Source organism: Struthio camelus, chromosome 12, assembly GCF_040807025.1.
Source record: "Struthio camelus isolate bStrCam1 chromosome 12, bStrCam1.hap1, whole genome shotgun sequence".
Classification (NCBI taxonomy): domain Eukaryota; kingdom Metazoa; phylum Chordata; class Aves; order Struthioniformes; family Struthionidae; genus Struthio; species Struthio camelus.
This window is the reverse complement of record NC_090953.1, coordinates 9725899-9740705: the sequence shown is the minus strand read 5'-3', so window position 1 is coordinate 9740705 and position 14807 is coordinate 9725899. Positions and strand designations below refer to the sequence as shown.

The 14807-nt window shown below is 62.7% G+C and overlaps 1 protein-coding gene across 2 annotated transcripts; it reads left to right on the top strand.

Moving 5' to 3' along the window:
* Nucleotides 1-213: 213 nt before the first annotated feature.
* Nucleotides 214-12867, top strand: MFGE8 (milk fat globule EGF and factor V/VIII domain containing). 2 transcript variants are annotated; one of them, XM_068958675.1, is made up of 10 exons: nt 214-473; nt 3493-3618; nt 3952-4077; nt 4693-4806; nt 5337-5518; nt 5998-6153; nt 7529-7673; nt 9010-9194; nt 10836-10991; nt 11184-12867. In XM_068958675.1, the coding sequence occupies exons 1-10, from the start codon at nt 401-403 to the stop codon at nt 11325-11327; spliced, it is 1407 nt and encodes a 468-aa protein (XP_068814776.1). In that variant the 5' UTR covers nt 214-400; the 3' UTR covers nt 11328-12867. The 2 variants fall into 2 exon arrangements, with proteins under 2 accessions (XP_068814776.1, XP_068814775.1); XM_068958674.1 differs by having other exon boundaries at nt 217-473; nt 8992-9194.
* The last annotated feature ends 1940 nt before the right edge of the window (nt 12868-14807 follow it).

Genomic DNA, 14807 nt, shown 5'->3' with positions numbered 1-14807 from the left:
TGGCACCTCGCAGCAGGGCACCCCGCACCCCGCTGCAGGGCGCCCCGCACCCCCCCGCGGCTTTCGCTCGCCCCCCTGCCGCCCCCTCGTAGCCGCCCCGGGGGCAGGCGAGCAGCGGGGCAGCGCCGCTGGGGCCCCCGCCCCGTGGGCGGGCGGCGGGAGCACGTGGGGCCGCGCCGGGCCGGGCCGGGCCGCGCCGGGCTGGCTTGATTCAGTCCCGCCCCGAGCCCCGCGGAGGACGGCGTAGTGCGGGGCGGCTCGGCTCGGCTCGGCTCGGCTCGGCTCGGCTCGGCTCGGCTCGACTCGGCACGGCACGGCACGGCATAGCTTGGCACGGCACGGCATAGCTTGGCACGGCACGGCTCAGCTCGGCACAGCTCGGCTCGGCTCGGTGCGCACCATGGAGGCGGCGAGGCCGTGGCGGGCGCTGCTGTCCCTGGCGCTGGGGCTCTCGCTGCTGCTGGCCGCGGCCGGTGAGTCGGGGCGCGCCGGGCGGCCGGCCAGCAGGAGGGCCGGGGTGCGGAGCGGGGGGCCCGCGGCGCAGGGCTGCGAGGTGCCGTGGTGCAGGGGATCCGAGGTGCAGGGTGAAGGGAGCCGGCTGCAGCGCTAGGGAGGCAGGGTGGAGGGAACGAGGTCCCGGGCAAGGGTGTCCGAGGTACCGGGCGAGGGGTGCTCAGCCCCCAGCCTTGACCCTGCAGGAGCAGAGGGGCTGGCCGGACAGGACACAGCAGCTCCTGTGTGCAGGCAGATCTGCCTGTCCTTGCTCCCAAGCTGGGAGTAGCTCAGCCAGGCTGTCCCGTGCTTTCAGGCTTAGATAACCCTGCCCAAGATGTAAACAGCTTCCCTGGGACGGGCTGACAGAGCGTGCTGGGCACCAGGAGCTGGCATGACCAAGGGAGCCCTGGTAGAAACAGCTCCATCACCCTGTGGACCATGGCTGGAGGATCTGCGGGTGACCCCAAAAGGGACAGAATGGAGTAGGGAAAAGCAAAGCAAAGCCCAAGTGCAGGCTCAGGGCCAAGGGACAAAGGGCGGTGAGGAGGTGTGCTGGGGAGGAAGGGAAGGGTTTACGTTCGCTCTCCAAGGCGAGAGGTTCCCATTTGGCCCCACAGAGACAGGCTTGACCTGACCTCCGCCAGCCCCGCTGGGATGAGCCCTGACAGTTTTCAGAGGATGTTATTTTTGCCTTCCAGCCAGCTTGTGGGTTCATATAAACAAACATTTCCAAAAGCAGTGGCTGCTTTTTGTTGCCTTGCTTTGTGACTGTCCAGGCTGTGACAGCTCTGTCCTTGACCAGAGAAGTGTGTGCAAGGGGGAGGATGGAGATGCTGAACTACTCTGATACCAGGCCTGAAACATCTAAGAAATTGGAACATCCAAAACTACTTGCCACAGTGGAAAATGTGACCCATGTGCCTTGCTGCTAGACGTGGGGCTGGCTAGCAAGAGCCACCACATAAGAAACTTTTCTTGGGAGGGGATAAGAGGCAGTCTACTTGCTTGGGATAGTTAAAATGTAAAACTTGTACCGGTACCCCTGCTGTGCCAACCCTGGGAAGAAATGCAGAGGGATTTATAGCCCGTGCTCCTTTGCCTCTGTGCCCCAACCCCAGAAACTCCTGCGCTGGAAGCAGCATAGCAGCGGATGCCGGGGAGCACACGTTTGCTCGCCCTCCGCACCTCTGGGAGCCGGCTGCTGCTGCTGAACAGAAGCGGCTGTCTGCAGGGCCTTGGCCAGCTGCTGGCCAGGATCCTCGGGACGGAGCCGCTGGATGCACTCGGGACCTGTGGAGGAGCGTGGGGCAGAGGCATCCCCATGCTATCAGCGTGAGCTCGCTCCTCCCGCGCGGTAGCTCATGGCAGCGCATTGATGGAGCATGAGGTCATGCAAAACAGGCTGGGCAGCGCAAGCAGCAATTTGAACTGGTGCCCAAGTTATTTTGCCTCCTCAGGCTGGACTAAGGGAGCTCCAGCATCTTTTTGGGAAACCTTCATTTAATAGGGGGCCCTGCCTGGCCTGTCTGCCACCAGTGCATACCCTACAGATATAGAGCATCAGGAAGAGGGAGATTAACTTGAAGGAGCCCTGCTATTAAAAGACTAATGAGTAGGAGCTTTCTGAGAAGTAGCTTAGGCTCATGAGAGCCATGCTGTTTGGTGTGGGTCTGGGCAGCAAGCCCATAGCTCGTTAACTCTTACCTTCTCCAGGGCATGTAGGTGGTGGGGGGTTATTCGTGGGTCTCCACCTGAGTTCAACCCTTGCTCTAACTCCTCCAGCATGGCAGAGAAGAGCCTGATATCAGGAGATGTGCTGTCCCAGCGCTTGGTGAGGAGTTACTAAGACTTTCAGCCAGGTCTGAGGGGAATCTGGTCTAGGCTTACAGAGAGGGTTTTACCATCTTGCAGCTATTTGGATAGAATACATTGGTGGTGGGAGGAATTTCTTACCTCTGGGTCAGCACTGGAAAGGGGAGCAGAAGGTTTTTGGTACAATCTACTCTTGACCCTGGAGATGGGTGCGTAGACAGGGAGGACAGGCCAGCCCCAGCCCCACCAGCTGTGTTGGGGGGACCTGTCCTGTGGGGCTGGGGCTGTTCCATTAAAGTTGCTTAGAGAATATTAGAGGTAGCAGTGGGCAGCCTGGTCTCACTGGGGCAGTAGGAAATGGGTCCTGTGAGTGTCTGCTCCCCTGCACTGCCTGAAAGCTCCCCACCAGGGCATTCCTCATGCACGTGGCAAACTGAGTGAGACAGGACGTGTTCGGGGGTTCGTTCAGGCTGGACAGGTTTTCTTGAGGCAGGGCAGCATCCGTGCACGAGTAGAGCCTGTACTCCTTTCCTGTCTCCAGAATCTTTGAGCCGAGGCACGTGGGTTCCCCCTACAGTGTTTTTTTTTTTGTCTCCCCACCAATACCTCTTCAGCAAAGCCCAGCAGTGTGACCAGCTTGATTCCCTACAATAATCCGGTACTGCTCACTGCTGACTATGCCCCAGCCTGGCCAGCCTCTGCTTCTCAAAACAGCAGCTAAAACGTTTGGTGCCCTGAAAGACCTGGGACTTCCCTGGGCTTTGATGTCCAGACTCCGTCAAACCAACTTCTTTCTGAGGCACCAGGGGCGATTCATGGCATTTCCATAACCCTGGCAGAAGCAGAGCATGGGAGAGGTGGGGAGGCAGCTTGCGAGGCCGGGGCAGGGCAGCTCCTGACTGCTCTGCCATGCCCCTGGTCTCAACCTTTGCTCTTAAATGCCTGCAATCCTGTGCATGACTCTGCTGGCCTGTCCTGCCTGGTCCCGGGGTGCAGCCCGGCGCTCCTGTGCCTGGCTCTGCCCAGGCACTCCCCTTCTTGAGACATCCCCAGGGGAGGAGTAAATGCGGTCAGACCAGGCTGGACCTTCCCTACTGGGACAGGCCTGATGCCAGCTCTGCGTGTGGAGCTGTGGCAGATGCCACTTTAGTGATGTGTTGCAGTGACACGTGGCTTTGGTTCCAGGTGACTTCTGCGATGTCAACCACTGTCAGAATGGGGGCACCTGCCTGACTGGCATTAATGAGACCCCTTTCTTCTGCATCTGCCCTGAAGGCTACGTTGGGATTGACTGCAACGAGACCGAGAAAGGTGAGGTACTGGGGAGGGACCTGAGTTCCCCATCACGGGGGAGATATCAGCAATGGCTCAGTGAAGTGCCGGGGGCCACTGGGTCTGCACAAACCTTGTGGTAGGGCAATATGCCCTCATGGTGGCCTTGCATGGCTGTCCCAGAGGTCTAGCCCTGCTGATGGGCACGTAGAATGGGTACGCAAGCGGGGGCATGGCAACCTGTGTCTCTTGGGATAATCTGTGTCCCATCCTTGGGGAGTGACCCCACTCTCTTGGGGAGACCCACTAGATGCCCCTGTTTTCCACTTGTGCCATATTATAGCTGTATCTCCTTTTTTTCCTCTTGCCCAGGCCCCTGCCACCCTAATCCTTGCCACAACAATGGCGAGTGTCAGTTGGTCCCTAACCGGGGAGATGTCTTCACTGAATACATGTGCAAGTGCCCTGTGGGGTACGACGGGGTGCACTGCCAGAACAGTGAGTACAGCAGGGTGCAAGGGGCTGGGAGAGATGAAGCCAACGGGTCATGACCCCTTTGGTCTGCTCTGCCACAAAGGGCCTGAGGACCCTGGAGACAGCCCCACAGGGCAACCTGGGGATGTTTGTACCCGTGGCTGTGGCAGCATCACGCGTTAGGGGCTGAGGGCTGGCTTGGACCATGTTGAAAGGACGAGGGAAGGACTGTGGTGTGGGTAGGAGGCTAGTGTCATCAAGACCATGCTTGCGTCTTGCTCTGCATCTCCTCGGGGCCTGTCCTGCCTGTTCTGGAGGGGACATGGTGCTTCCTCTGTGGCCTGGAAGGCACGGAGGAATAGGAGAATGGTTACCTCAAAGCCTGGCCTGCTTGATGGGCTCCTAACCTTGCCGCGTGTCTCGGTACGCTCCACACACAACTCCATTGAGAGGGGACGCAGCTTAGGCAGCTTCTTGGATTAGAGCTTCAGCCAGTGCCACTGTATCAGCAAGGACCCTGCCATGGACCTTGCTCAGGGGGTTTCTCTCTCCTCCTCCTGTGGCACAGAGCAAAGGGTCTATTCCCCAGGACTGGCTTTGGGGTCTCTTCCTGAGCCCACCTTCTCTTTTCGCTCCTAGACAAGAACGAGTGCTACTCCCAGCCCTGCAAAAATGGAGGCACCTGCCTAGACCTGGATGGCGACTACACCTGCAAATGCCCTTCTCCGTTCTTGGGGAAGACCTGCCACGTCCGTAAGTTCCTGACGCCAATTATGCAGAAAGATCCCTTTCCCTCCCTGTTTCCCGCCATCCCGTCTGCTTCCACCAGTGTGGGCAGAAGAGGTCTTGCTAGTTGGCTTAGGTTTGGAAGACAAAGCCATCTGAAGGGAGCTGCAGGTATGCATGTGCCAGCCGGCCCCTGATACCTATGGGCCTTAGTGTTAAGGCACCGTGTCCTTTCCGGGGGGCCACAGAGCAGCCCTTTCCCTTCTTCAGACCTTTGTGCTGTGAGAGGTGCTGATTGATGATGTGATTTTTGGCTGAAGGCTGAGGAGGGGAACACCTGGCATTTTGTTCTATGAACAACCAGATCCATCAGGGAGGTCCTAGTGTTGTCCTCCGTTTCATGCTGTGCCTCAGACAAGTGGATTCTTTTGTGGAGGGAGTGAGGAAACTCAGTCCTGGGTGAGCAGCCAGTTCCTTCTCCTGGTTTTACTCCCTTGTTGTCTTCTCCCTTTGACGCTCACATCCCCGCTTTGTCTTCCCTCTGCCTGTTCCTCCAGGCTGTGCTGTTCTCCTGGGCATGGAAGGGAGGGCCATCTCTGATGCTCAGCTCTCAGCCTCCTCTGTCCACTATGGCTTCCTTGGCCTGCAGCGCTGGGGGCCAGAGCTTGCCCGCCTCAATAACCATGGCATCGTCAACGCTTGGACCTCCAGCAATTACGACAAGAATCCATGGATCCAGGTACCTGTGGGAGGGCTGTGAGCACCAACAAAGTGGGCAGCCCCCATTAGCCAGTGCCGATCTTACTGAGCTATTCCTGTGGCATTGCTCTGCCTCTGTCGGCAAAGGAAGGGCTGAATCTCTGCACTGCACTGCATGGAGCCAGTGTCCTGCCCCTGGGTGGCATCTTGCTGTGGGCAGGAGCTGTCGGCCGGGGATGCTGATGTCCCTGGAGCAGGCGAGGTCTCTGGAGGAGATAAGGACCCATTGTCATCCCTCCTTCCTGGCCCAGTGGACCAGGATCAGAGGCCAGAGGGATGGAGGACTTTAGCACTGAGGAAATAGCAGGGCAGGTGGGGCAGCCCCTTTCCCAGGCCTGATGCTGACCATGAGCCCATGCTTCTAGCCGCATTCAGCAGCGCTGATGGGTGCAGGGGGGTGCTCACAGGGTGCTGCGAGCCCCCAGCCTCACCGTGCCCTGCTCCTGCTCTTGACCCCAGGCCAACCTGCTGAGGAAGATGAGGCTGAGTGGGATCATCACACAAGGTGCTCGCCGCGTGGGCCAGGCAGAATACGTCCGCGCCTTCAAAGTGGCCTACAGCCTGGATGGACGGGAGTTCACTTTCTACAAGGATGAGAAGCAGGACATGGACAAGGTGGGCTGTGCTGCCTGTGTCCCCATGTTGGCTCGGGGCCGCGCAGCAGACGTGAGCTGGCGGGAGGGAGGCAACGTCACACCCCCAGACGGGACCTGAGTGTGGGGTGCTCTCTGCCTAGAAGAGCTCAACTGTAGGAGCTTTGCAGCAGTGACTATTCACGCACACCCTACAGCAGCCCCCGACGGGGCTGTGGGCACAGTGTCCTTGTAGGGTCACAGCACCCGCTGGGCTTTGCTGCTGTTATTCTCGGCGGGCTCTGCGTGCCGGCGCTGACCTTCATCCTGCGCCTCGGGGTCCCGGCACGCCTGGGGAACACGTTGCTCGTCCTTCAGATGGGCTGTGCCTTCCTCATCTGCCTTAAAACGCTGGTACTGCTCATGCAGGAGCAGAGGCCCTGTGTATCAGGCGAAAAAACTGACCCAAACTCTCCTGGGCTGTGTTCATGCTGGTAAATTAGACATGCTGGGGCTGGTCTCCGGCCTGGAGGCAGGGAAAGGCCTGTTCCCCGCTGTCTGACATCTGCGCTCCCGGAGAGGGGTGCTGTGTGCACGCTGCAGGGTAGCTGTGTGCCACGTCCCAAATTGCGCCCGTGTTTGGGAGAGTGCTTTTGACCTGGGTCAAAGGCATGTCAGGAACCGTATGACAGTGTGACAATGCAGACAGTTCCAGCGCCAGGCAGTGTTCTCTGGCCCTGTTTAATTGACCTTAATAAGCATAACCAAAGAAGCAGCGCTGATTTATTTAGGTCACTGAGATAACATCTTTATAGCTGATGCATTGTAGGAATTGGGCATGGTCTGGAATGGCTGGTGAACGGCTTACAAGGCTCTGTGTTGTATCTGTACTGGGTATGAAGCTAACGCATATCTCACTCTCCAAGTGGGTGTAGTCATTGAATGCAGCACTCTCCAATCTCACTTTTTTATTGCAAGTGTCTCCTTGTTTTTGTGCATCCAGGGAATGGCTGGGGATATCTGCCCCATTTTAAAAAGAAAGAAAAGTTTCTCATCTCTGCAGTGGTGGAAAAAATGCGTGAAAACATGACCTGTCTGTATTCTGTGTTGGTTGCGTAAGAAAGAAAAAAGCAAGCCATCTCTCTGTTTTTTGAGTTAGAGTCATGACTTGGGCAGCGTGGCAGTAGGAGGAGGGAATGGAAGTGTGCGTGGCTGTGTGTGGTGAGGAAAAGCACAGATCATTGCCCAGCTGGGTCGAGTGTTAGGGCCGTAGCGAGTTCATGCACACCTCCAGGGCACAACGTGAGAGTCCGGGCTGCCTGACTCTTGCTCGAAGTCTGTCCTTCTGGTGGGCAAGGGCTTTTTATGCGTAAGTCTGCGGGATGCTTGTGGACGCTTAGCCCTGTCTGCCCTTGCAGGTTTTCCCGGGGAACGTGGATTATGGCACTATGCAGACCAACATGTTCAACCCTCCCATCACAGCCCAATTCATCCGCATCTACCCCGTGATGTGCCGCCGGGCCTGCACGCTCCGCTTTGAGCTTATCGGCTGTGAGATGAACGGTAAATGCCCGCTGCATGCCATACAGCCGCCGGGGGCTGCGCTCGGGCGCAAGGGGACTGTCTCCTCCCCAGGGATCGCTCTCGGATCATGGCTGGCCTGGGTTAGTCTGTGGGTGTAAAGAGCCCAGATCTTCTGCTGAGACGTGGTAACATGAGTCTTGCCTACCTGGGGCTGACCCCGTGGCCATCCGGGGTTGGTACAGGTGACACAGGACAGGGTATCCCCCTTGTAACCTGTTCTGATCCCTGGGGCAGGGGATTTTGCCCTGCAAGGGCTTATTGTTTTTCTCATGTCATCTGGTGATGCCTGGAAATACCCATGGGTGCTTTTCAGAAGAGCAGGCTGTTAATCCCTCCAGCTCACCCCGCTAACACCTTCCCAGGCTGTCAGGCTGTCCCAATTCATGGCTAGGGTTTTTCATTGTGCCCCCATCCCCATGCGAGCTGTGAAGCAGCTGCGTTTCCTGCTGGAGAGCCTGAAAAACGCCAGAGGATCAAAGTCCTCTGGGCACCGAGTGAGTGATGATTAGTGCGAGTCCTTGGGCTTTCCCCATCCCTCGCCGCATTCCTGCCCGCGGCTTGTCCTAGGCAGCGCCTGGCGCGGGAGCCCCGGCGCGCTCCGGCAGGCGAGCGCGACGCCGGCTCAGGGGAAGCGCCGGTGCAGGGAGGTGAGCACGGCTGGGCCAGGGCAGGCCGGGATGGCCGCGGCATGAGCGGGGTGCAGCCGAGCCTGGGCCGCATCCTGCCGCTGCTGGGAGCACAGTGACATCGGCTGGGGAGGTCTCCTCATTGCACCCGCGGAAGCGGCCTCCTGCAGAAACACGGCTTGGCTTCGCTAAGCCACGTGCTGAGCGAGGGGGCATGCGGCCGTTGGGAGGGTAGCCTTCCTCTCCCCTCCCGCTGGGGGTGCTGAAAACGCGTCCCCCTTGGCCAGGCAGCTCTGGGTTTAGAAAGCAGCGTTTCCGGGTCTGTTCTCGGCCTGCGTTGCCGGCACGTCCGTGCAGTCCCTGCAGCAGGAGGCACTGTGAGGCAGGGAATGGCTCGCCGATAAAAATACCACTGCCTCACCCCGTGCAGTCCTGCCGCCGGCCTCCCGCAGTGGCAAGCGGTCCGGGAATCTCCCGCGCCTCTCTGGCTTCTTTTCCGGTCCTGCTCTCTGCTCTGGGAAGCGGTGCTCTCTGTCCTTGCTAGAATATCCAGCTAGAATATCGGGGACCCCAGCGGCTGGGGTTTGGGGGGTCCGGCTCTCTGTAGATCGGGGGTGATGGTGCTGTGGACTCTTTCCCTTTCACTGTGTGTATAAACCGTTGTGTTACAGTGTATTTCAACACGGCAGGTTGCTCGGAGCCTCTGGGCATGAAATCCCGCCTGATCTCTGACCAGCAGATCACGGCCTCCAGCGTCTTCAAGACCTGGGGCATTGACGCCTTTACCTGGCACCCCCACTACGCTCGCCTGGACAAGACGGGCAAAACCAACGCCTGGACGGCGCTCAACAACGGCCCGTCTGAGTGGCTGCAGGTGGGTCCCGGTGCCCCGGGGGTCTTCCCCGGCGGTGGGGAGGGCGTATGAGAAGCCAGACGTGTCCCTCGCTGCCTCTGTGACTCGATTCCTCAGCCCCAGGTGCGCAGAGGTGGCAGCGGGAGCCTTGCCGTTGGCAAGCAGCCCCACGCATGCTTTCCCCTAGCTGGCATTACAAGGGATTCCCTAAATTTGGGAGCCCGTTCCCTCTCCATGTTTTTTCTACCCCTGCTTTCCCCATGACCTCTCCCTGCTGTGCCGGCTCAGATGGCCACAGGCACCGAGAGCCAGGTCGGGGGACAGCGTTGGCTAAACGCCAGCTGTGGCGGGCCTTGCGTCAGGTTGTTTTTTCTGCCAAGTGGGTTTTTTTGTCCCAACCAGACAGTCTCAAAGCTGTCGCACCCCGCTAGCACATCCATTAGTGGGGTACCCTGAGTGCCCAGCACCACGGCTCTGTGCCACCTCCGGGGGAGCCTCCGGCTCCAGCCGGGGTCACCATCCCGGACCCCTGCCAAGGACACAAGTCCTTTGGCTGCCCAGAACACCGTGTTTCTGTTTTGCAGACAAAAAATCAGATTTGTGTTTTTTCTCCCAGTCTGGAATGGTAACAAATAGTTTTGAAATTTCCTTCTCAATTTCCTTTCCTCCCCTGTTTTTATACTTTTCACATGATTTCATGACATAATAGGACAAAGCAGTTTAGTTATTTGTCCCACTATTTTTTTTTTTGGGGAAATGATTAAAAGCAGCTGCTCCTTGGCCCTAAGTAAACCAGCTTATCGAAATGTCTCCTGAAGGGGTCAGGATGACACATGGAGCTGGGCTGTGGCATTGAAGACTGTGTACTTGGGTGTGTGTATATACATATACATATATATTTATATGTGTGTGTTTGTACATATATATACACACACGCACACGTATAGTTAGTACTGCCCTCAATGAATGTAAAATGGAGAGTAAAAGAAGGAGACTTGCAGGCCATTTGTCATGTTATCTTGTGACACGCCAGTGGCAGTAGAGCAGCGTGGCAGGGCGAAATAAATAGAATAGAAACCATCTCAGCTATAACCCACATGTCAGTATTTTCTCAGCCAGAATCGGTTTCCTTTTGAAATGTGTTTCCTCTGGGAGTCCTTTTTTTGAGTTGAGATTTTTTCTGTCGTTCCCACACTGACCTTTTCAGCGGAAGGCGTTGAAGTGGCTTCGGCGACGTGCGGGCAGCAGGGCCCTTCTCGAGAGGCAGCTGGCTTTGCGCTGTGCCTCTTTGGTGCGGAAAGTCTCCTTTCTGCCCCTCTGGCTTTGGGTCGCTCTGAGGGCCGCTGCAAGCGTTAAAGGGTCAAACGTTTCCTCGCCAGCATGTTTTATTAGTGCCTGTGCCTTCGGGGCTGGGGGTTGCCCAGGACGGGGCTGCAGTCCCAGCAGCCCGTTGTCACGCCTGGGCGAGCTCCAGGCACGCGGGGCCCTGCGCGGCGGCGCGTCCCGGCTGCCTGCAGGCCGTGCGAGATGCTCCGGCGGGGGGAGGCTTCGGCGTGGCGAGCCGTCACCGGAGGCCTCTGCCGGCCTCGCGCGGCGGCTGCTCCTGCGAGGAGCCTGGCCGGCTCGTGGCACCGCTGGCTACGAGCCTCCTCTCTGTGCCAGATCGACCTCCGGGACCAGAAGAAGGTGACGGGCATCGTCACACAAGGGGCCCGCGACTTTGGGCACATCCAGTACGTGGCAGCCTACAAAGTGGCCTACAGCGACAACGGCACGTCCTGGACCGTGTACAGGGACAGCCGGACGAACAGCACCAAGGTGCGCGGGGAAGGGCGAGGGTGCGCGGCGCCGCGGGCCGCCCGGGCAGCGCAGGGAGCCGCGGGAGGTCGTGCGGAGGCGAGGGTCGGGGCGCCTGGCTCCCGGCTGGTCCGTGGCGAAGGGACGGGCAGGGAGACGGCCCGTGGGGGTCCCTGCCGTGCCCCTGGCACGCTAACCCCGGCCTCTCCGCAGATCTTCCACGGCAACAGCGACAACTACTCGCACAAGAAGAACGTGTTCGACGTGCCCTTCTACGCCCGCTTCGTCCGCGTCCTGCCCGTGGCCTGGCACAACCGCATCACGCTGCGCGTGGAGCTGCTGGGCTGCGACGAGTAGGCGCTGGGGGCGACGCAGAGACCGAGGCCGGGACCGCTCTTCCCCGCCGCCTGCCCGCTCCCTGCCCTCCCCGCGCGCCTCCCGCTGCAACCTCGCGCCTCCGTCCCGGCGCTGGCCGGGACCAGGGCGCCGCAGCCTCGCTCGGCTCTGCTGCCACCGGGAGAGACGCGGAGGAGGGCTCCGGCCCCCGCCCGGCGCTGCCTTGCCTTGGCGGTAGCCGCGGCCGGGACGGGGGCTGCGCGCGGGGGCCTGCGGCACTGCACTTTACGGGGCCGTCCCAGGCGGGGGACGGGGACGCCCCCTGCCCTGTCACCCCGCGAGCCAGCGGTGAGGCCCCTTGCGGCGTTGTGGGACGCCCTCCTGCAAGCCGGCCTGCGCTGCGGCCTCGAGCAGAGCCTGGGAGCAAATCGTCTCCCCCTTTTCGCTTCTGCTTCCGGCCGAGAGGCTGGTGGCAGTCTCCTGCCTTCACCGCGCCGGCTGTTTTTGGGGGCCGAGGGCAGGTCCCCGGGGCTCGCCGCCTCCGCTGTCCCTCCTGCTGCCTGCGCGGCTGCGAGCAGGGCCTCCGCGGCGCCTGCAGCAGCGTCCCCGGCCCGCTGTCCCAGGCGCCGGCCCCGCGCGCCGGCAGCGTCACCTCCGCATAGTGCGAGGGGAGTGATGAGAGGGGCCGGGGACGCCGCACGTAGCAAACGGGCCCGCCAGTCCTGCCGCGCCGCCGCTCTGGCTTTCCTGCAGCCGAGAGCCCGCGCCGGCCCCCGGCGGGGGTGTGCCTGCGGGGAGCTGGGCGCAGACGTGCCCGGCGGGCGCTTGCCGTGGGGCTACCCCGACCCTCGCGGGCGGGCGGCGGGCCGGGGCCAGCGCGCCGCCGTCCCTCTGCTTGCCCTCGCGACAGGCCCAGGGTGTAGGTCTGATGCGGGGAGGGGGTGCTCGGGAATGGTTTTTATTCTTTCGTTCCCCCCCCCCCCTTGAGGCAGCCGCCCGTCCCAGGGTGCCGGCACCGATCCCTGCATGTGTCCCCGTTGCCACCAGCCCCATCGCGACCTTACTGCAACGGGGGTGGCGAAAGGACGGTGCGGGGCTGCCGTCTGCTGCTGGAAGAAAAGCTCTGTAACCCGGGGGCTGCGGAGAAAAAGCTGGAAAAAGCAGTGAAGTAACCCAAACGCAGTAGGCAAATAGCCAGATCACTGATCCTTTTCGCAACCTGCCTTTTCTTTTGCGGGGCGCGGAGGGGAGCCCCTCGCGACGCGTGAGCCGCTGGCGGTGGCCGTAGGAGAGCCGGTAGCCGTGAGCGAGCGCGGGGGTTTGGGCCCTCTCCCCGGGGTCGAGGGCAGCGCTGGCGGCGGCGCTTCCCCCCTCCCCGCCCCGGCCCGCTGCGATGCGAAGCGGCCACGGGGCCGGGCCGGCGGCGGGTTCGCGTTGGAAACCGGGACGGCTGGCGGTGGCGCGTCTCGGCGGCAGGCGCCCCTGCTCCAGGCGGGGCGGCGGCGGCGATGGCGGCGGCGGGGGGGATTTTCTGACAGTATTAAAACCAGCTGAAACTTGGGGCTGTCGGCTCGCTGCTTGGCGCCTCTGCCTTCGTCCGCGCGGCGCGCCGAGCCCGCAGCCAGCGAGCGTGCGCGCGGGGGCGGCCTTGCTGCGGCCGGCAACGGGGCGAAGGCCACGGACGTGGGCAGGGGAGCGCCGCGGTGCCGCTGCCCCGTCCCGGGGGCTTCCCCGCCGTGGCGTGAGGGGCGCCGGGCTGCCGTGCTCACCCAGCGCTTCTGCCATCGCAGACCGCCCTCGCTCGCTTCCCCGCTGCTGCGCCGCGACTCGCCCGGGCTACGGACGGCAGCCCCGGCCTGCCGCCGCGGGGAGGGAAGGGGCGCGGAGGCGGACAGGACGGAGGAGGGTTGCTGCGCTCGGTGCCCGGCCCCAGCCCTTCCTGGGGGGGGGACGTACGCTCCTCCCGGCCCTGTGGGGTCTGCGCCCCGGCAGGTGGGGGGGGGGGGGGGCTGCTCTAAAGACCAGGCAAAACTCACTGCGCTGATGCCGGTGGGTGACAAAGAGCATGTGTGGCGGGAGCGGGGAGGGATGGTCGGCTCTGCTCAGACCCAGACGTGCCGTCCTTATCGGGGGTAGGTGGGGGGGGGGCTGAGGCCGAGATAAGAGCAACTTGCTCAGCGTGCAGCCGAAAGAGCCCCGAGCTGGGGACAGGACCGGCGCTGCTGGGTGACCTGCCGCGCACCGGCCGGGGGGGCGCATCCCCGCTGCCCGGCTGCAGCCCCTGCCTGCCCACCGCCACCCCCAGCGCTGGCAAACCCCCCCCCCCCCGAACCCGCTGCCTGCAGCGCTGCAGCCGGACCCCGCTGCTGGGGAAGGAAAGGTGGGGGGGAGCCCTGCGCTGCCCACCTTCGGGGCGCAGGGCAGCCCTTGGAGGCGAGGGCCGGGCCGCCCTTCGCGCTGGGCAGAGCCCCCCGGGCGGCGCGGCGGGCAGCGGCACGGGCACCCCGCCGCCCGCTGGCTCCGGACCGCCGGCAGCCCCCGCGGCCGATCTCAGGAAGCAGCCGCAGCGGAGAGCATCCTCTCAGCCCGCGCCAGGAAAGCCCGGTGCACGTCCCAGCCGCCGTCCCTCCGGGCACAATAGTTTTCCTCGCCGGTTTTAGGTTTTTCCTCCCCTTGAGCGACAGGTTCCTGCTGGGAGCACCGCAAGCTTCGCTGGAAAGCTCCCCCGGCCCCCGCCGGCCCAGCTCTGCCCGGGCCCTTCGCAGCCTCGCGCTCCCCTTGCCCTTTCGGAGACCCCCCCCCCGAATCCCTCGGGCCCCTTCTGTGCGCCTAAGGGAGGCGCAGCGCCCGCGCGGCCCCCGTGCAGCGACTCCCGCCGTTGCCCCCCCAGCACAGGACGAAATTCATGCCCCCGAGCCGGCCGCGGCAGCCGGGCCGGGGAGCGTCGAGGGGAGGCACGCAGCGAAGGGGAGGCCTCCTGCCCGGGGCGCTGCCTCGCCGCCAGCCCGGTGCCGGCCCCTGGGCTGCCGCCAGCTGCCCGGGAGGCGGCGGGGGCCCCGGCGGCCGGGGCCAGGCGAGCCTGGCGGCTGCACGAGAGCCGGCGCTGAAAGCAGCCACGGGGACCCCTCCGCCCTTGCCGGCCGGCAGCGTTGCCTCCTGGCGCCAGGCCCGGGCGGGCGGTGGGGGCGACAAGCCATGCTGCTCGCTGGCACGCGGAGCGGCTGGGGAACCGGCTGCAGGGGGGCAGCAGCCGGGCTGCCCCCGCAGCAGAGCCGGCGGAGGGGTCATGCACCGCGGCAGGGCCGCCCCGTGGCCTCTCCCCCCACCCTCGGCGAGGTGTCCCGCTCTGCCAGCCCGCCGGGGAGCAGCCAGCGTGACCGCCCCGCGCCGCGGCGCCGGGAGATGTAATCGCCGCCGCTTTGTGGGCCGCGGAGCAGCGTGCTCCGGCCGGGAAGGCAGGCGGCGCGCCGGACCGTAACGCACCCGCGGCCCTCTGCCGGC

What these genes read in the sequence shown, in the direction of transcription:
- MFGE8 (XM_068958674.1), top strand. Translation starts at nt 401, where the DNA reads ATGGAGGCGGCGAGGCCGTGGCGGGCGCTGCTGTCCCTGGCGCTGGGG. An exon ending in CGGGGTGCACTGCCAGAACA is followed by an intron (nt 4,078 to 4,692) that starts GTGAGTACAGCA and finishes TTTCGCTCCTAG; the next exon opens with ACAAGAACGAGTGCTACTCC. An exon ending in TATCGGCTGTGAGATGAACG is followed by an intron (nt 7,674 to 8,991) that starts GTAAATGCCCGC and finishes GTTGTGTTACAG; the next exon opens with TGTATTTCAACACGGCAGGT.